The following is a 20,493-nucleotide window of genomic DNA, read 5'->3' on the forward strand; positions in this document are numbered from 1 at the left end:
CGGCTGCCACATCTTTTCCCTTCCAGTTCGATGATTTAGTGTTCTGCAGTTCCACCTCCTTTTTAGATGGCTGAATTCTGCCTAACCCTGGGAATTAATTATCTGGCCATGCAGTCCATGTCACTCTGTTCCCTTTACCCAGCACCCTCACAGGTTGGGAGGGTGATTGTCTTTTTTAGCACTACATTACGTCTTGTTTCCATCTGCACTGGGATTTGAAAGTCATTTGAGATGGATCAGATTAATTTCCATTGACAGCAGAATGATATCAACCTATTTTAAACTGGCACTTTGACAGCATGAGTTTCAAAAATGTACTGAGAGAATTGTTTCTGGTCCAGTTGCTCTGATGTAGAAAGTCCAATAAGAAGGTCACTTAAGCTGGCTTTTAAAAGCAGATGAAAAAACAAATGGTAAATTAATTTTAATAACAGGAAAATATAGCTATATTAGCAGTATGTGAATTAATACATAAATAACAATTACACAAAACATGATACATATACAGGTGTGTAATCACCTGTTACAGAGTGGATTATAGACTGCTGATGGAACTGGCAGCAGTCCCAGTTTGATACTGAAACAAGATGATATTCAATTTTACAGACTGGTTTCAAGGTACAGATGAAAAAATGTACCAAATGCAAATCATTTTTTTATTTAACCCAATATTGTCCTAAATAATGTCAGATTGGTAGTGTTGGTGTACTCTACTTGTGTGAGACTGGGTGGATTGATTAGTCAGTTTAATATTTTATTAAACATCAAAGTTTAATTAAGAGAGTTGGGAGAAAGAGTCGACAGGAGTGAGGTGAGAGAGAGCAGTGGAGGCAAGGACAGAGGGGGAGAGAGAGCGAAGGTTACGGCGGGAGGTGACAGTGGAGGTAGGTAGAGTTGGAAGAGACGGGTGAGACAGAGAAAAAGAGAAGAAAGAGTGATTAGAGAGGAACAGAGGGGTGACAGAGGGTGGAGGGACAGCAGGCCCTGGAGAAGGTGAGTTCTAGTTGACAGCCAGCTTTGTGGGTAGGAGGGGATGGAGAGAGAGAGAAGTTAAAGGAGTGAAGGAGAGAAAGGAATCCGGCAGAATGGGTAGGGCTGCAGAGATGGATATTGAAATCACCTAACAAGACAGTTGAAATTACCTAACAGGACAGCTGGGGCAAACAAAGAGAAGAGGGAGGAGAAAGTCGAGAAAGGGGGACGGTACAGTACAATTAGCAGGAGAGACAGGGAGAGGTTAGTTGGACAGCGTGAAATTCAAAGGTGTTAACAGAGAGTGAGGAGAGGTTTAGAAGGGACAGAAAAGAGTAAGAAAGGAGAGAGAAGAATCTGTCCCACCTCCCCATCCAGTCAGATGCGGAGGATGATTTTGCTGATGGATCTCATGGAGCGCTGGTGAAACTGCTCAAGTTACTTGAGGTGTCAGCAGTGTGGGCAGTACCACTGGCTGGTACACCTTGATCTTTGTGGGCAGTCTCATCCCTCTCTCATTCCACAGTCTGTCAAAGGAGCAGCTTGCCTTGGCAATGCATTGCGTCTTCTCAATGTCAACGTTGATAGTGTTGGAAAGTAAGCTTCCATGGCAGCAAAATTTGTTGACAGCTCTAAGTTGGGTGCCCTCGACAGCAACTACAGGCTCAACATAATCCTTGGATGGTGAATTGATGTGGTAAACTTACTTTCTAATCACCCTGTATTACTACAGGAGAAGAGTACCAGACACTAACAACCTCCATATACCTAAATGAGGAATGTGTCCTTATCAGTAACTTTCCACAAGCTTGCCATTACATTGATTTAAAGAAAATACACAGACAAAGCAAAGCAACAAATATTACAAGAGAACACATTTTCTTCTAGCAGTACCAACAGGGCAAATAATCCTTAACAATCATAAAGTCCCTATTATGACACGTGAATCACATGGTGAGTAAAGTAATCTTGGGCTTCATCAGCACTGATTTTAAAGCAGCCATACATCTTAAGAAAAGCACTTTAATGTAAGTGGACGTGAAAAAAAAAAGCATTTGAAAAGTATTCTAATCCTGAGGAAGTATGTTACATTATATGGAAGCTTCCTGATATTTAGGGAGTAATGCCTCTAATGAATCATATTACGGTGGATGATCCTGGTTTATGTGCAAACACCATTCCTCTTCCCACAACCTGAGGAGCACGTTCCCCACGTGCACCTGCAGAGATATCAATCACAGTTCACTTAGCCAGAACTGTTCTGCTTTAAATAGCGATGCCGAATGTAAGGAAATCACTAGAACATCAGGCATCAGAAATCATGAAGTACTCTGTTGGCGCTGTTTGTATCTAGTTATTGTCACGTTGCTTGTTTAAATACAGAAACCTGAAGTATCCAGTCTGAGCTGCTGATTGTTTCTGTTTATTATGTGAGGCACTGAAAGTCGAGAACAGTACGTTCCACTAAATTGTGTTTTCTTTTACAAAACACATATAACTTCTTGTTCATGTTTTCTAGTGATGATAGCGTAGAGTGTCTGAGTTGAATCAAATTATTCAGAGAACAGCCAATGCATTAAATTAATTGGCAGGTATATATTAAATGAGCTGGATACGGCTTTTTATCTCAAGCAATTATGTGTTGGTTCACTCAAGCCATTGAGGGTTCTATCTTTAGCAGCAGATGTGCAGCTTCTGATAATGAACTGCTTGCTCAGTCAGTTCTAAATGAACAGATGAGCATCCTGTCACATGAAGAACATCTTTATTTAACTTTGAACCTGCTGGAGGTGAAAACTGATTGGCTGACTTTGCACATTTGTTGCTTGCTGTGTTTTTTAGTAATAAAAGTAAATATTGTCTGAATAAAAAAATAAAAAATAATAAAATGTTTGTCCGCCTAGACATAAAATAAACCATGCATTTCCAAATTGGATTTATTTGTACTGTAATTACCACACTGACTTCATAATATTCCTTAACTTTTTAAGGAATGATAACAGCTCAGAGTTGAGTGAACACAGCTTCTCAAGACTTTCTGACATGAGCACATATTGTCCTTAATTCCCACATTACTGCAAAATGATTTTGATAGTCTGTTCTGAAATGTTTAAACTCTTTCTTGTTTAAGTTAACTTTGAAATAGCTGGGACCCTAAGATTTACACAATCCTTTAACGACACAGGCATTATTCCTGCTTGATTCTGAGATCATCATATTTATCAATGGTGCTCTTTTGGTCACCTGCAATGTAATTAATACACGCAATATTATTGTGCTCAAGATGACCCCACCCCTTGAAACATATACTTGTGACATATATTAGTTCCGTATTTTAATTTTAAATTATCCCTGTAGACACTGACAGATATCATACGTGTTTTTCTTCTACTCATTTAAATGATTCAGTACAGTATTTTCATACAGTTTGGTATCTCCTCCCGCCACTGGAGGCCCCTCTTTGTAGTGCAGGTTACAAGAGTGTTCTCTGAAACCTTCTTGACCCAGCTGCCGACGTTTACATTTTGGATATTGTTTGTTTTTTCTTTTTCTGAGTAAACGTGGAAATGGAGGTAAGAATTGTAGTTGTCGCCTGTGTGTATTAAAGGGGACATTTCCATGATTGTCTAACAGTTAATATAGTTGGTAATTGTAATGTATCGTCGTGTAGTTAAATGTATTATAAGTTTAGGTGCAGCCAGACAGTGAAAGAAAAATACAGTTTATGTGCATTACGCTGGTTTGTTAAATGTGGGCACACGTGGCTATCATGCTTTCTGATTAGAGGGTAAAGCATGGACTCACTGTAATTATATTGTAATGGTAATCAGTATGACCTTTTTATTTATTTATTTATTTATTTATTTTACAGATTACAGAAGTTAACAAGCAGTTTTTATACCTGCCAGGACATACTCATCTGTCCAGGTTAGTACCAAAAAGTGGTTATGAAGTGATATTATACTAACCCCAACACGGTAACCCCAACGACATAGCCATAAGGTATTATATATATATACTATATATATATATATATTATATATATATATATATATATATATATATTATTACACACACACACCAGAAATTTACCTATATACAGAAAAGTGTAGCGTGCACAGGTGGAAGGAGTAAAGGAGCCGGCTCTTTTGTACAGCTGTATCGGCGTTATGCTTTAGTGCAAGAGATCCCGGGTTCGCGTCCGTTCTCCGCTTGTGTGGATTGCCTCGCCCTGAATGAGGCGCCTGCCTGCGGGAACCGGGATCGGTTGCCTGGGATGTTAGTTGGGTCTCTCTTGTTCTTGCTTATTTCTTAAAGAATGTTTATATCCTCCCACAAAGGCGTGCTTGTATTATCTGGTTTACAAGTGCGTAAGAACTGGAGGTATAGTAAAGTGAATGATGATTTATTAAATAACTTTCTGCAGAAAGCAGTTGCTGGTCAGCATTCCTACACATTTCATCCAAGGAAAATTAGTTTTATGTATTTTTTTTTTACTCGGCACAAAGGTGTACATGAATGAGATCTAATATTGGCTTACTGTCGCTATATTGGAATGTTATGTAATGTGCAATTTGTCCATAGGCACAATGAGCTGTCAAATCTGGACCTAAATCCATTGAACTTGTAGAGATATCATGGGAGACTCACTCTGGCAGGGATTGCTCACATGGGACCAAGCAAAACCTGGACCAGGATGATTACACAATAATTCCATGACTAGGAATGTAAACTACTGTTGCTGGAAAGGTGATGACAGGTAGTTTTTGTACCATTTGCAATCAGCTGAAAGAAAAACACTCAGAACTTCCTAAATGGCTTTTGGTACTGTTTGAGTTCAACCTTGTCTTTTGTGTATTTGTTTGTCTATTTCTGTAGGATTATCTAACAATTTGCTGCGTAGATCCTCCCACAAAGGCGTGCTTGTATTGTGTGGTTTACAAGTGCGTAAGATCTGGAGGTATAGTAAAGTGGATATTGATTTTCATAGCCTTTTCTGCATGAGCAGTTTATGATGGTCAACATTCATACATGTTTACTGGGAAACTACCAAGGACATGCAGTTTTTATGCAGCTAATTTAAGGCGTACTCTATGATATATATAGAGATATATATATTCATATTATATAATAATTATACATTGTATATATATGTATGTATGTATGTCTTGCATTTGCAGGATTTTTATCAAACGTAATAGAAAAACTGCATTTTAAATAATTGTATTTTCTTTACAGTTAAAGAAGCAGTTAAAAGAAGAAGCAATATTTCAGAAACGACTGCAAAATGACTGACCAGAATATTCAAATAGTACAGTAACGTTTATAGCTTCAGAAGTGGAAACTTGTTTATGTGCTTTAGTTTTATCTGCTTGAGGGGTGACACCGTAGAACTGGTTTTATTTTAAAATAATAATAATAAAAAAAAAAAAAACCTGTATGACTATTTTACCTTTTATTGTGATATCTAGAATCATTTAAAATATGTTCTGCCTTTATTTGGAAACCAATGTAAATGTTTTTGTTTTTTTAATTTAGCAATTTTATGTGTGTTTTGGTGTTAATTGTAAAAATAAAGATACAAAAACATTTCGTGTACAAATCATTGTTGGTTACTAACAAGAAACATCAAATACGGTGAACTACCTCTGAAAATAAGAATCCCATCTGTGCTGCATATTGTCAGGAATGTATTGCACCACTCAGTCCTGAGTTACTCCACCTATGCAGGTTGTCTTCTGTGGCTGTCAAAATGACTGCAATATTGCTGTAGTTGGTAACAGAAATGAGACTGCAACCATGAGTAGATGAAGGCTGTTTATTTTGACAACAAATAATCACAATAAAATCATAAAGTGAGAAAAGGACTAGTAGTTGAAACTGAAAATAAATGATTGTAGTAGTTTCTCTTTTACCCTAACCTTCCCAGTCTTTTCTCTGCACCCCTTTATATGCCCTCGCCTCCCGTCCCAACCCCCGCATGCACTAAAAGTGATGGCTAGGTGTGTGAATATTTCTGGAACAGAAACACCTAGAACTACCATTCAAATGGTTCTAGACTCAGGGGACCAGTCTGAATGTAACAAGCTCAGTTTTGTAGTAATTCTTTGTAAAAAATATTTTCAGGGTTATTTCAGCCTTATTCATGTCTATGGTAGGGTTGAAAACCGCATTTACATGCATAGCTCTCGAACTTGAGCACGTAGAATCACCATTGAAAGTGATTTAGACTCAGGGGAGTGCCCCAAACCACCTCCTAAAACGGCGCAGTGCTTCATCCAAACACTTGAGTCGTGACGAAAAAATTTACTTTCCAGAGCCATCCTGGCACCTAGAACCATGTAAATGATGGTTCCTTGTGCGGGGGCCCCATGGGGCCCCGCCTCAAAAAAATCAAGTTCCTAAACTCCACACATACCCGAGATACACCCTGTCAAAAATGTCCAAAAACGACCCTTCTTGGGGTCATATCTCAATGACCACAGTGCCTAGAACCCGGGTTGAACTTTCCAGGGTTACGTCTAGGCCCCCTCTTTCACAGAGAGCCATCCGTTTTCAAGTGCTACATTTTCAACAGTTTTTCATAGGTTGGATTTCCAATAGTTTTTGAGCTCCAGGTTGGCAAAAAAAGTCTAAATTGGGGTCCTTTCCATCTGGGGACACATTGCTTGAAGGGCTCGACCGGGGCATCGAGGTAGACCTTCGTATTGATTTTCAAGTCTCGGGGACCCTCGAAACCTGAGATATAGCACCCTGAAAAATGTCTAAGGGAAATCCCACTATAAAACACCTTGTGGCAACACCCGCCATCTGAGAGCTGAGAGTCATGTGCACATAAAGAGTGCTCCCTTGTTCCTTGCCCCAGGGGTCGTCGAGATATGATAACCCAATTGGGAGGTTATCCAAAAACCAGAGCAGCACAGAATTTGGGGCATTACACCGTGTAACAATTTTTTTTTTTTTTTTTGGTTCCTGGGTAGTAAGTGTTATTTCCTAATTGCTTATGCCTCAAAAGTATAGAAAATGACTATTATTCCCCACAAACTTTGCTTTTGACCAGGACAGTGATATTTTGAAATTTACCTATTTTCCAGAACATTCCAGATAGATTCAGTGCTGAGTAAACTTGGAGTAACTTCTAGAACTTTCTAAAACTTTCCAGTAATATAAATAGTAGTATAAATACATGGGCCTTAAGCCCACCAGTTCAGTTTAGTTCCAGCTGCCTAAGTGGATACATAGCTGCATTTTTCTGAGATGGCATCAAGAGGCTGCAACGGTGGCATTCCTGATGGGTCTCCAAGGCGGTTTTACCAAGTTTCTCTGCCATCTTTGCCTTTGGGACAGCAGGGACATAAAGGCGCACTACTACAGGCGGGACTGGCCACAGCGGACCGAGTTCTCTGTGGGGAGGAACAACATCAAGTGGGAGCCACTGGTGGACCCCGGAAGGTGCTGATGCCACCACTGCACATCAAATTGGGCCTTATGAAACAATTTGTCAGAGCTCTAGATAAGGAGTCAGCAGCCTTCAAGTACCTTCAAGACTTCTTCCCTAAGCTGTCTGAGGCAAAGGTCAAAGCCGGTGTCTTTGTCGGACCACAGATAAAGAAGATCCTGGAGTGCAATGAATTCCCTAAGAAGTTCACTAGTAAGGAGAAAGCGGCTTGGAACAGCTTTGTCGCAATGGTTCGGTGCTTCCTGGGCAATCACAAGACCGAAAACTATGTGGAGCTGGTTGAGACTCTGGTGAAGAACTACGGAAATAGATATTTTGAAATATCACTGTCCTGGTCACAAAAGCAAAGTTTGTGGGGAATAATAGCCATTTTCTATACTTTTGAGGCATAAGCAATTAGGAAATAACACTTACTACCCAGGAACAAAAATTGTGTTACATAGTGTTATCTGAGCAGCCCGGAATTTGGGACGTTATCTGAAAATTATAGCTGTCCAGAATTTGGGACGTTATCTAAAACCAAAGCAGTCCAGAATTTGGGACGTTATCTGCAAACCAAACAGGGCCACTCTATATTTAAAACTGTGGTTACATTAGAGAGAAACTAACGTGTCCTGTAACAAAACTGCAATAGTGTATATATTTGATATTAAAATACATCGCGCAAAGGATTAATAGATATATGCTATTTGAAAGAAAAACAGTACACCTCTACAGAAAAAAAAAAAAAAAAAAAAAACCTTACATTCGTGCATAACATGATAATTTATATAACGTAATAACCCATAGTTTGTTATATTAGTACAGAAAAATAACACATTATATTTTAATTGAAAGGTTGTGCAAAGCCGATCTTTCGCTCTCTTTCTCTCTCTGGTCACAATGTTAAAAGTGCCTGCAAGCTTTTCCACTCGTGTGACGACATATTCATGTGACAGACATGGACCAATCAAAACGCGATACTGTTGTGCGGTTTCATCCCAAAAACCGGGTCTGGTTCATACCTCTTCAAATTTGAAAAGCGCAGTATCCATTTTCAGGTGTGTGTTTTGCTGGGAGTCGATTTGGCGCGTGGATTAAATAAATATTTTTCTATTGGTATTCTATGTAAAGTTCTTTAAGTAGCACCAGGACAAGAAACGTTTATTGGTAAGTACAGCATTGGTAAGTACAGTAAATGGATCATAGATATATATATATATATATATATATATATATATATATATATATATATATATATATATATATCATAATCTTTCAGAACGTATGACACTCAAATGGGATATGTTCAATATTTACCCGTGAATTTATATGTGTACGTATTGAACAGCTATAATAATGTCCAAACTAATGCTGAATATAGAGGCCCGCAATAAGTGTTTAATCAGGTATGTAGCTCACGGTTATAATTCATCATTAGTATTCAAGTTAAGTAACTAACCCATTTTCAGCTGTTGTGTTGCAATAAATACCCGAGTCAAGTTGCATGTCGGTAGAACTCTTGTTTGATGTTTAAATACAAATGTTTTGATCATTCGAATGCCATCTCTTATGTAGTAAATTCTACTTTCGCCTGCTTCTGACGAGAATGATTAGCTGTGGTACCCGTTAAATACACATTTTAGACAAAAGCAAACTTTATATTTTTGTGGTATGATGAAGGATGCATGCTCTTAAAAAACCAAAAAAACAAAACAAAACAAAAAAAAAAACACTTGTGTGAGATAATAATGCCATTATAATTTATCAATTCAGTTGAAAAGGTTAAGTACAGAAGTAAAACATATCATGTTTTGTTACAGGAAACGCTCCTATTCACGAAGGCTGTTTTGATGGACTAAATAAAACTTTTGTATTTTCACTTTCTTACAGTACTGAAGTAAGGAAGCAATTCACCAAACCACTGTTTGACACAGTTAAGTTAGTTAGCTGCTAGTTGGCTATTCAGCTTCCAGAAGCTTCAGGAAGCACCCAACACAGGCTAAATGCAAAGGGACACAAATCAAATCCTTTGTGGTACACTGATACAAGCAATAACACTTTGCATAATGCTGGAATTATTATCATTCTTTTAAAGACATTTCTCATTTATGTTTTCTTGCTTGCAGCTCCATGGCTTGCATTGATCATTCGAGTGTACTTGACCGGCTCGATAAGACTCTTAAACAGGTGCGGAGTAAGCTGCTGAATCAGTGTATTGAGGAGATGTACATCACAGAGATAACAGAGCGAAAACAGGCTACAAAAAGTTATATGGGTATGGTTAACTTTTTTCTTCACCACTTACATTTTTTATTAACAATATTAGGTGGTGTTCCTTTTCCTCTGCCAGCAGAGGGCTGCAAGAGGCTTGTTAAATGAATGCTCAGGAGAGAGGATTGTGGGGTCTGAACTAGGTGAAATGACAGCTACATTACAGCTGAAGACATATCTGCTGCTCTTCCAGCCTAAAATCTGGTCAAAGACAATGAGATGATGAAGCCAACTGCCCCTTTCCAGAGGAAGCAGATGGAATGCACCCATAAGAACCTGTTTTTTTGTTGTTTTCTTTTGTTATTACTGAATTCCATTTCTTTCTCTTTTTGTAGGTACATGTCATTTTAAATACAAAGAAGATGAATTGTTTGAGAGTGTTCAAACTTGCAGAAATGGTAAAATTCTCTTTTTTGAGATTTGTGTTGCTTTGAAATGTAGCAAGCAGTAAGCAAGTGTGTTAATGTTTTTATTGTTCCAGATAGCGAACACCAGCATGTCTTTATTACAGAGAAAACGAATGAGATGTCGAGAATTCTTCTGGATACGCAGGATAAGGAAAAACAAAAAAATGACCTGATCGCAAGCATTCAGCATCTTAGAGAAGTGCAGGCCACAAAGAAGGAATGTATGTATTACGGCGTTACCGAGAAGTGTTACTAGACTGTGCTTACTTTTTTTTTTTTTTTTTTTTTTTTACCATAGGCCAATCCAGCTCAAATGAAACATTCTGGCTAGATGTTTCCTCTTTTGTTTGATGAAATGAACCCCTCACCCCTTAGTCCACATCAGCCTGAATGACTCCATAGCCTTTGTAAAACTATATGCAGTATTCTACTTGTAGTAACATTGAAATAAACATTGATTGTGGCTGTGCTAACCATTTACAAATCAGTATATTTTAGAAGATATAAAAGGAGCTATCTCCTGAGGGTACTGAATAAATATTGTTTTTTTTGTGTGTGAATCTCAATGGAATGCATTAGCAATGTGCTTTCTTTCTATAAACCTAATTTATCATTTGCTTAGAAAGGTGCACGTTTAGAGGTGCAAATGGGTGGCTAAAAAGATAGCTGCGTTTAATGAACATAGTTCTATTGTAAACAGTTTCAAAAATACATCAAATATGTACTGTTAATGTTGCAAAACTAGCAACAACCTAGACACACTTTAGTGTTAAGTTTCAGTGTCCCAAAATATTTATCAGTTTATAATAAAATAGGATTTCTGGTCAACTCACAACTGGTCCATAATTTGTCAATGCAATATATTATATGGCCTCTATTAAACATACACTGTTGGCCTTCTAGTTTGTTTAAAAATCGGTATTGTAAATCACATCAGAAATCGACCAATCCCTGTGCATAGATCACCAATGTTAGAAAAAAAAAAAAAAAAATCCACACATACCCCATACCTTTTGTAAAATGGAGCATTCTATTAATCTGACTCTTTCTTTAAATTGATTAACTTGAATCATTTTCTTTTTGTACTTCAAGTGATGATTGGTCAGAACAAGGCAAACAAAGACAGAGTTAAGACGATTCAGAAATCTGCAGGAACATTTGAGAGCAGGCTAAGGCTGGAAATACGTAAACCGCAAGGCAAGTGTAGTCTATTGTATTTCTATAAAAAAATAAAAAAAAACTATGAAAAACCCAAGACAAAGAATATGAATAAATTCTTCATTGTTGTGGTGTTTGATACATATTGTATTCTCCAGATTTAAAAAAACAAAACCAACCTTTTTTTGGCTCTTCTAGATAGTGGTAATTCTAGATGCAATGATGTTTTTTTTAAATTACATTTCTGTGGAATTACTGCATTGAAGTTATGTTTTGAATAGTATACTCGGTTGTTTATAAATTGTCTATGCAGCTTTATCAGCAGCTTTATTCTTCTACAGTCCTGTTGAGAGTAAATGGCTCTTGCATTTTTATGTTTGTCCTTATTCTGCTGCTCCAAGGTAGTTCATGTTTAACTGTTTACATTTCTTTTCACAGCTGAACAACTGCAGTTTGTATTCAGAAACATCAACCATAAAGATATTGCGTGCCCATATACTTTCACCCTATGGCTCAGTGCAGAAGGCGAATATACAGGTACACAGTGATTGTTTAAGAAGTATGCACATAATTCCATTAATAGAAAACAAGCCTGTGTTTTGAGGGGTGTAATATAGTAATGGTCTTGCCAATTGTATTGCATTTTGACTCTCAGCCATTTTACCTCCTACAGTTTTTCCTACCAACATCAATTATTTTGTTGCAGCACTAACAGAAAAACATATATTACAGTAATTTTTAAAATGTAATATACTATTGATGTACAGTTATAAGTACTAAATGGTCCTAGCAGTGGTTGTTCTATTGAGTTAATACTTACAGCAATACTCATCACCCAAGTATGTACAAAATCTAACACTTGAGGGTAGATGTACTAAGATGGGTCAGTCGCAGCGCAAACATAGCGCAATTTGCATTTTCCTTGTGCCAATTTGTAAAGTATACATTTTGTCGTATGTACCAAGAGAAAATATGTTAATGAAAACAGCCACAATATACTAATTTAAATATTTGTTGCATCATCTTAGCAAGATCTCTACCATTATACACTGTGAGAGTCTTGCGACACTGTTCATAAAAGTAGTGGGAGTTTTTGGGGTTTGCTGCAGCAGTTGGTGCCTGAAGGATAACGTCTACCTGCAAAGGTGCAAGAATCAAAATAACATTATTTGTTCAATGTAAACATCACCTGTGCAATGCATTCTCTTCTGTCTTCATTTTACGTATTTTAATACTATATATAAAATAATGAAAGGCAGTTTAATCCCATCAGACTCTATAGTGGGGCCCCCACCTTCACCCTAAAAAAGCTTTTCATAATTACACAGTAGCCCCTCGCTAAACCGGACATGTCTGTCCGACATAAGGTGGTATCAGGTTTAAAAACAATACAATAAAATCGCACACAGTTATAATGGTTAATGCATTTTAAACACAAGTCATTGTACTGAAATAACACTAATGTGTTTTGGGTAGGCTATACATTACATTATGTAAAAATATACATTTGTACAGTAGGACTACACAGTATATTGTACAGTAGTAAAATCAAATGAATACCTAGCGCACTTTCTTTTTTGTTTAGCCTGTTGGTAACACAAAATAGGTCATGGTCCTATAAGATGCTCAGAATAAGCTGGAGGAGTTAGTGGCACATGTGTTCCCAAAGGTCATAGAAATTCATTTTCAAGGCTTGTAAGTACACCCCAACTTGGGCACAACTGGCAACACACAAGAAAAAGCGGATTGGGAAATACCAGCAACAATTGCGGCTGATTAAAACATGCTTTCAAAAGTTCTTAACAAATTAATGCAAGTCTAAGTGTCGCAATTGTCGACAGCTTTAGTACATCTCATTATAATATTTGAGAACCCTCATTTGAACTCTCCACCCTGTTTCTGTGAATTTTTAAATACATATTCATCTAAGGTTGAACCGCAAAGACAAGCTGCTGTCTCAAAGCATTGCCTAAAAAGTCGCTAACAGCATTGCGCTTTTTCAGTACATTTCACCCTAGACTTCTGACAGGAGCAACCACATCTACCCCTTAATCTGATACATTTATATTAATACTAATAAATACAGCTCAGCCTTGCTATTCCTTTTTATAAGTCATCTTTTCTTTTCCTCCCCCAGTAATCTCGTGTGATCCGCCATTGGAGTGCATGCCACAGCTTGAGAAAAAAGTACGAGAAACGAACAATTTTTCTGCATTTCTTGCCAACGTCAGAAAAGAATTTGCTGCTTTAAATTTGTAAACCTTTCTTACCAGCAGTGGTAAGTTGACAGAGCTTCAACGGAGAACCCTGTAAGATTTGTCGTCATTTTGGTTAATGTTAACTCCCCTGTGAATGACAAAGTACAGTAGCTACAAGGAAGACGTAATTTACAATTCGGGCTCCTTATCCTTCAGTCTTCAAGTAGTTTTGTACAAAGATGTTTGCTGTTGTTAACCCAACAGTTCTCTCTCTTTTAAATATTGTAATAACTAAGACTGTAATTCTATGTTTAATTGTTTAAATACTTTAACCATGTGTCTCATTTATTTTTAAAAAAACAAAGCAGACTTAGTCATACTTCTATTTTACTTTTGTGTTATTCAGATTTTCCATTATTTTAAATTATAGTGCTGTCCAATACTAGAAAACAAGACACTTTGTGAAATAAATATACAAACCAAAGTAAATGGTTTTATGAAATGGTCTAGTGTATTTGTTTAATTTTTCTGTTGTTGGTGTGTATTTTATGTGTTTTAAACATGTACATTGCACTTTTTTTCAGCACACTCAAGACAACCCCACTATAACTAAAAATTATAGTGTCATACACTACTAAAAATTGTGTGAGGTGCTATCTTCACAGACCTGCAATGCTAATATGATACTGTCAACAGCCATGTGTGATGTTTGCATGTTTTATTGTCTTAAAATGAAGAATAACAATTTAAAACAACTATAAGATGTAAAACTATGTATTTAAAATGGTATACCATATTTAAAATATGGTATGTTATTTCAAACACAGTGGCATAAAACAGGCAATATTAATTTCATTTTTTATTAAATAAAGTAATATTGCATCAATCAATATACACACATTTTCTTAGTTCTGTATTTTAACAAATATGTTGTGGTTATTTAAGCTAAAGGTATTCTAGTACTAGTATTTAATGAGTGTATAGTTATGTATAGTGTTTGTAAGCAACACTCCTCTGGTTATGACTAGTAAATAATTTGTCTTCTCTTTGTACTGTACATTTGACTCAATCTACAAATATCACATGTTTCAGCCACCATTCTATTTACAAATGCTATGTGTTAAGTGTAATTTTTTTCATTCTGAATTTATGTACAAGATATTTAACATCAGGAAAAAAGAAATACATCTTATTGACAAAAGTATTAACAGCTGTATTTCTATTCATAGCTATTTATCAGTGCAGGTTGATTTAAGGTATTTTTAAATAGGAGGAGTGAAAATAGACATGTTCACATTGAAAGTGGGTGGGACCAAAACAATTTCTGACTACTTCTGGATAGCCCTGCCCATTTACAGATCTTGCACACCCCTAATTTAAATACAGCAAAGAATACAACAATTTGTAAACCCAAAAATAGAGGTCACATTTGGTAAATCATTAAACTAAAAATAGTGAGTATACTATCCATTGGAGCTATACTAAAGTATGTGTGTTCTAATTAGTACTGCTTTTTAAATGTATATGTAAAATAATACATTTTAAGTAATAAAAGGTTCAGAATCCACATGGCACTGTGTAACAAACTTATGGCTAAACATCTGGAAAGCAGAGTTTATCTAAAACAGTTCAGTTTTGGTGGGTACCTTTCAAAAGAGAGCCTTGACGTCTAAGCTGACTTGCCTGTTCTCTATTATGAAAGCAGACGTATAGCTGAATCTGATGAAGTATTAATTTATCTTGGCAGAGTTGCATATAGGTCCACACGTATGTGATGATTTTTCGTCAAATTGTTCTAATTGCTCCACAAAATTGGAAGGGAAATGACCTTTCTTCCCTTTCAGTGATCTGTACCACCAGCCACTGTTGTCCTTTTGATGTAGAACTAGGTCTCCTGTTTTAAAAATAATTGTGAAAAAAAAAAAAAAAAAATCACATTTTTAGTAGGCACAGCACAGTATACACTATAATCGTACTCAATTTTACAAATAATAATTCCTTGTTCGCTGGTTAATTCTGCCAAACTAAATGATAGAATACCAAATGGGCTATATTAATCTGTTTCAGAAAAGCCTGTTGGTATAGGTCAGTACAATTACATCAAATTCTACTGTATATACATTTGTCAATTGTTTAACCAAATCACATTCAGACTTTACCTGTTTTCATGATTAGTTCATCTCTGACTGAAAGTCATACAAAGCTCTGCAGGTGCCAATGGCATGGTCATCTGTCTCTGTGTTCAAGTGAAAGCTGCTGTCAGTGATGCTGTTCAAATAATTTTTATTTTTGTTCGTTTAATTTTTTTTAAAGTCGCAATCTTAAAATGTCATGACTTTGCTTTGAAAACGAATACCAAGCTAAACGTGTCATGTTCCACGCAAATCGGATGTGTTCATAAAGACGGTTTTCACGTTCGGGGCAACGCTAACATTGGAAACGTGTTCCGTTTTTCTTGTTTGTTTTTTTAAATGGCATCCCAAGGATGCTTGACTTACTAGGATAGCTACTGCAGTATACAGACCAGCAAACGTAATGCAGCCACTAACAAAACAACAAACAATTTCATAAACTACAAAAATGTTTCAGGAATCACTTTTTTTTTTAGCATGATCTACAGTTTAATGCTCATATTAACAGCTTGTACCCTACAGTATATGTGACACTCTGCTGATTTTAGTGTATGCTAGTCTTTATCTTACCATTAGTATGACTGTTTCTTTCATCATCATCATAATCGAAATGGGGCAGATTACCATTATGTACCTCGTCATATATTGCTTCTGCCCCTGCAATGCATGAGCCTGAGCCTGAGCCTGTTGCCTGGTTACCTGCTTGCTGTAGGGTTAGAAAAAGCATTCAAATCTGTCTTGCTGGAAATGCAGAGGAATAACGCTGAGGAATAAAACTAGTACTTTATTCATTGGTAGAAATAGGTTAGTGCCTGGAATCTTGTGTTCTATCAGTTTTAGTTATTACCAGTTATTACCTTTTATGTTGTCATAACCAATACAACACAAGCTTCCAGCCATTAACCTCTATGCAAGATTTTCAGGGAAGGCAAAGCTCCAAATCTTGATTTTGTTGTGCAGGTTCTTGTAATTAAGCTACCGATAATTTCTTGATTAATGATTTGCCTCATTATGTAAAGCCTTCCAAAGCTGGAAATTACGACAATTTGGTAGAAGCTGCCATTAGTATACTGTATGAAAGTATGGAATAGAGAGTTTCTGAAACATGTTTGTGATTTGACTAAATTATTTCAATAATTGGATTTTGCAAAAAAAAAAAAAAAAAAGTCAAGATATCTGATGTTCACTCAGCAAAGCAAAGAGGCAAGGCCCACTACAAGCATTTACGAGAAGCACAAACCAATTAGACTGCATATTGATTACCACATTGCCTGCTCTACAGCCTTACAGCAATTGACACACAATGTGCTTTCTCACATCCATTTTAAGAGAGATAGATGGATAGATAAATGGATAAATCAGTGAGGCCGGAATTATGCTCCTATTCTAGGATCAGACACTTTGCTGTGTGGTTTTTGCTTCATATACTCCTGACAATAACAAACAAAATAACCTTAGTCTGTAATAGTCTCTAGGTTTCAAGCCACTGTTACAAAATGTGTCACTGTACTACAATTTTAATGTTCAAACAGATTTAATCTAACTGGTTTAACTATGCTACCTTTCATAAAGGCATTGTTTACCAAACCACAAAACATCTTACCTTACTTTCCCCATTCCAGTTGAGGATCACAAGTTTCCCAGTCTTGTTCACTACATTGTCTAACTTATTTTCTTTTGTGTATTACAGCAGGGTGATATAACACAGGCAGGATTATGATCATATTTTCCAATCTACATCATATCAGTATTCTTTGTTGCACTGACGTATTGACGAAGGCCAAAAAAAAAAAAAAAACCTACTGGCTTTTTCTTTTTAGTATGCTCTTCAAGAACTTGTCGAATTGGTTGAATAGCTTCCTATTAAAAAAATAAATAAAAACAAGGGTCAGTAGAGATCCCATAGTAGTTACTATTACTTCAAGAATGTATTTAAGCCATACTTGTGTATGTCTGCTGTAGAGCCCATTTCCTCAGACGCCAAACTCCAAGCATTGTAAGTACAGCTGATTGAATAAAAAAAAATATATATATATATATATATATATATACACACACACATATATTATGAGGATACAACCACCTGTGATGTATTTCCATATTCCCTTGAAAACGTACTGCTTTATAAAACCCTATAAGTTATGTAGGTGCTCCAACAACAACCGCAGTGTAGAAACACCTGCCATAAATGTCAAAAAGGATGGAAATCCACCATAAATATTATCGATTCTATAGGATGACTCATGTGTTTATATTGATCCACAGAGATGCTGTGCAGCAAATCAGTATATGGTACCCAAACAAAAAAGTCAAAGAGCAAGCATTTTATTTTATTTTTTTATAGTTTCCTATATTACAACTTCATGCATTTACTAAATTGCCTCAAATGTGAAATGTGCAATGCTTGAATTTTATGATGATTTCTGGACAATTTAACAAAGGTTCTTGGTTTAATAATATACATTTGCGATTTGGAGAAAGCATTATTAGGACACATTTGTAAAAGTTTTATTTTTGCTTACTTCTTGGCCATGCAAGTTCCTTGCAGAAATGTTCTCCATTTTTAGAAAACTTCTTTAGATCCTGATAGAGGTGGCTGTACTACAGCATGCATAGAAATATTCATTTTCAAAACATCAAAAAAGTGCCCAAAAAGCATTTCTACTGCATTTCTGTTTTCTTTACTGGCTATATTGAAGTAAAAATGTGAATTTCAAAAGTTACATTGTGACAAAACATTAATTAGAAAGCTGTGCTTTTTATCAAGTTTTGTTTCCAGTTTGTAAATACAATTAAAAGGTTAATAACAAAATGTATCTGCACTGGTTTAAGGAAAATTAAGAAATAACAACAAAAAACAAATAAACAAATACATTTACTTACGATGCATCCACTCACTGGGTGCTTCTGTTGGAGTCCTTTGGAGTCTTTATTGACCTTGTACTTGAAATCGAATAACTGAAGATTTTCAAAATGTTTACACCAGTCAACAAGGAAAACATTTCACATCAGTGTTAAGAGTACTAGACTGTTTGGCTCTACAGTCCAGGCTTAAACTAAATCACAGGTTACTGTTCTTATTACATTGATTGTATCGGATTCCGTTTCGGTTTCCCTACACATTTTCAATTGAACAATTGAACAAGGACCTACTGACACGTGGAGGGTACATAAGGACCTTTTTATTTTATTGTTTTACATGTTCCCATGTGTTGATACAACTGTTTACGTAAGGCGAGTATATTGTTTGAAATTGTAAAAAAAAAAAAAAAAAAAAAAAAAAAAAATTGACCACTTTAAAACTTTTAAATTGCATTCCCTGCCTCAAGATGGCTTCCCATGAACCTGCAAGAACATCTCAGAACTAAATTTCCCATCATCCTCCTGCTCAGATATGTAACATATATTTATCAGTGAACAGGAGGATGATGGGAAATATAGTTCTGAGAGGTCCATGCAAGTACATGGGAAGCCATCTTGAGGCAGGGAATGCAATTTAAAAGTTTTTTAAAAAGTGGTCAAATTTTTAAAAGGTTGTAGCAACACTTGGGAACATGTAACACAACAAAATAAAAAGGTCCTTATGTAGCTTTTAAGGCAACAAGCATTGTTACCTGCCACACAGTGCAGTTGTGTTAGTTGTAAAAATAAATAAATAATACCCTAAACCACTTGAATTCAAACAGTGTACAAAACTGTAACAAAATGAACCTGAAAGTACTTAAGCAATCAATCAAAACAGCACTACCGACGTTGTAATATCAACACACGTTTATTGTGAAAGTGTTTGCCATTGCATCTACAATGCCCATTGGTTACAGAATTCAAAAGTAAACATACACATTCAATATAAAAAAAAAAAAAACAAAAAAAAAAACAAAGAAAAGCCTGTCAGCCAATGAGAGCACAAAGTATCAATCAAATGTAAACCTGCACATTATGCACACGTGTGTAAACTAAACATGTACTTCACGGAACCCAGTTTCTTATTCAGCACCTACTTGTCCTTTTATTTTATTTTTTCAAACAAAGATATTCTCTAGCAACCAGTGACACCATACAGTAAAAAAAGAAGAAAAAAAGAAAATGGAGTGGCAATCTTAAAATACTTCGTCAGCATCCGACTCTCTGTAGTGCTGTCATTTTCTCAAAGGTTGCTTTAGATTTGTCACATTAAGTCACTGTGATAGTCAGATGTTTGTATGATTGCAGCATAAACACCAGAAAAAAATACAGCAGGCTTCTGGAATGACTGTTATGGGTGTAAACAAAGGGTTCACTTCCACTGCTAAAGATAGTTGGATCACATTTAGGGTTTCAAATATGGTTGCAGAATTAGAATTCTTGGCCTTGAACAGAGAGCAAGTGAACCCTGAGCTAACTTGGGTGTTTGAGTATTGCCTGACAGTCTGGATATACAGGTATCAGACAAACCTAGTCCAAATGACTTCCAGAGTAAGATTTATGTAAAATCCAGAGTAAGTCATGTCAAGTCCTTAGTTTGGATTCATTTAGATCAACATATCACTGGCCTAAAAGCAACAAAAATGAAAATCCTGAGAAACCAAGTAACACATTTTGAGTAGCCTAGGACACTCGATAATAATGGAAAGAGAACAGGCTTGGGAGAAGAAAAGGCCAGAACATTTCAAATAAGAGAATAAAAGATCAAGCCCACTCTCTTGCACACACAAAACACAGTATGTCAGGAACATATACCCTCACTGCATGTAATCCACAAACACTGCATAGTTTTGTTCTCTAACAGAAAGGAGTACACAATTATTGCCAAACTTGTATTCCAGTCCTAAAAGGAGCCCCCAAGTACAGTAGCATCTCCTCCTCAGGAACTGGGCTGGGGTAGGGGTGGGGGTGACGACTTTGTGGGAGTGAACTTAGAGAAAACTGTACCT

At 36.3% G+C, this 20,493-nt stretch overlaps 1 protein-coding gene, 1 long non-coding RNA gene and 1 other non-coding gene across 6 annotated transcripts; all 3 read left to right on the plus strand.

The window, feature by feature from the left end:
* Nucleotides 1-3,476: 3,476 nt before the first annotated feature.
* On the plus strand, nt 3,477-5,697 carry LOC121321901. Of its 2 annotated transcripts, XR_005950986.1 has the most exons (5): nt 3,477-3,545; nt 3,845-3,900; nt 4,558-4,732; nt 4,852-4,933; nt 5,212-5,697. It is a non-coding gene; the product is annotated as an uncharacterized LOC121321901 (long non-coding RNA). The 2 variants fall into 2 exon arrangements; XR_005950985.1 differs by having other exon boundaries at nt 4,558-4,933.
* On the plus strand, nt 4,301-4,430 carry LOC121322527. Its single transcript, XR_005951045.1, has one exon. It is a non-coding gene; the product is annotated as a small nucleolar RNA SNORA38 (small nucleolar RNA).
* A 2,711-nt stretch (nt 5,698-8,408) lies between the features above and the next one.
* Nucleotides 8,409-13,950, plus strand: LOC121321548 (kinetochore protein Spc25-like). 3 transcript variants are annotated; one of them, XM_041260549.1, is made up of 7 exons: nt 8,409-8,581; nt 9,541-9,689; nt 10,021-10,083; nt 10,197-10,313; nt 11,185-11,289; nt 11,689-11,787; nt 13,388-13,950. In XM_041260549.1, exons 2-7 carry the CDS (start codon nt 9,545-9,547, stop codon nt 13,507-13,509), a joined length of 651 nt encoding a protein of 216 aa, XP_041116483.1. In that variant the 5' UTR covers nt 8,409-8,581; nt 9,541-9,544; the 3' UTR covers nt 13,510-13,950. The 3 variants fall into 3 exon arrangements, with proteins under 3 accessions (XP_041116483.1, XP_041116484.1, XP_041116482.1); XM_041260548.1 differs by having other exon boundaries at nt 8,412-8,581; nt 10,167-10,313; XM_041260550.1 differs by lacking the exon at nt 10,021-10,083 and having other exon boundaries at nt 8,410-8,581; nt 10,167-10,313.
* The last annotated feature ends 6,543 nt before the right edge of the window (nt 13,951-20,493 follow it).

The sequence above is a fragment of the Polyodon spathula genome, chromosome 10, assembly GCF_017654505.1.
Source record: "Polyodon spathula isolate WHYD16114869_AA chromosome 10, ASM1765450v1, whole genome shotgun sequence".
NCBI classification, from domain to species: domain Eukaryota; kingdom Metazoa; phylum Chordata; class Actinopteri; order Acipenseriformes; family Polyodontidae; genus Polyodon; species Polyodon spathula.

What these genes read in the sequence shown, in the direction of transcription:
- LOC121321548 (XM_041260548.1), top strand. Translation starts at nt 9,545, where the DNA reads ATGGCTTGCATTGATCATTCGAGTGTACTTGACCGGCTCGATAAGACT. An exon ending in GGAAATACGTAAACCGCAAG is followed by an intron (nt 11,290 to 11,688) that starts GCAAGTGTAGTC and finishes TTCTTTTCACAG; the next exon opens with CTGAACAACTGCAGTTTGTA. An exon ending in TGCAGAAGGCGAATATACAG is followed by an intron (nt 11,788 to 13,387) that starts GTACACAGTGAT and finishes TTCCTCCCCCAG; the next exon opens with TAATCTCGTGTGATCCGCCA.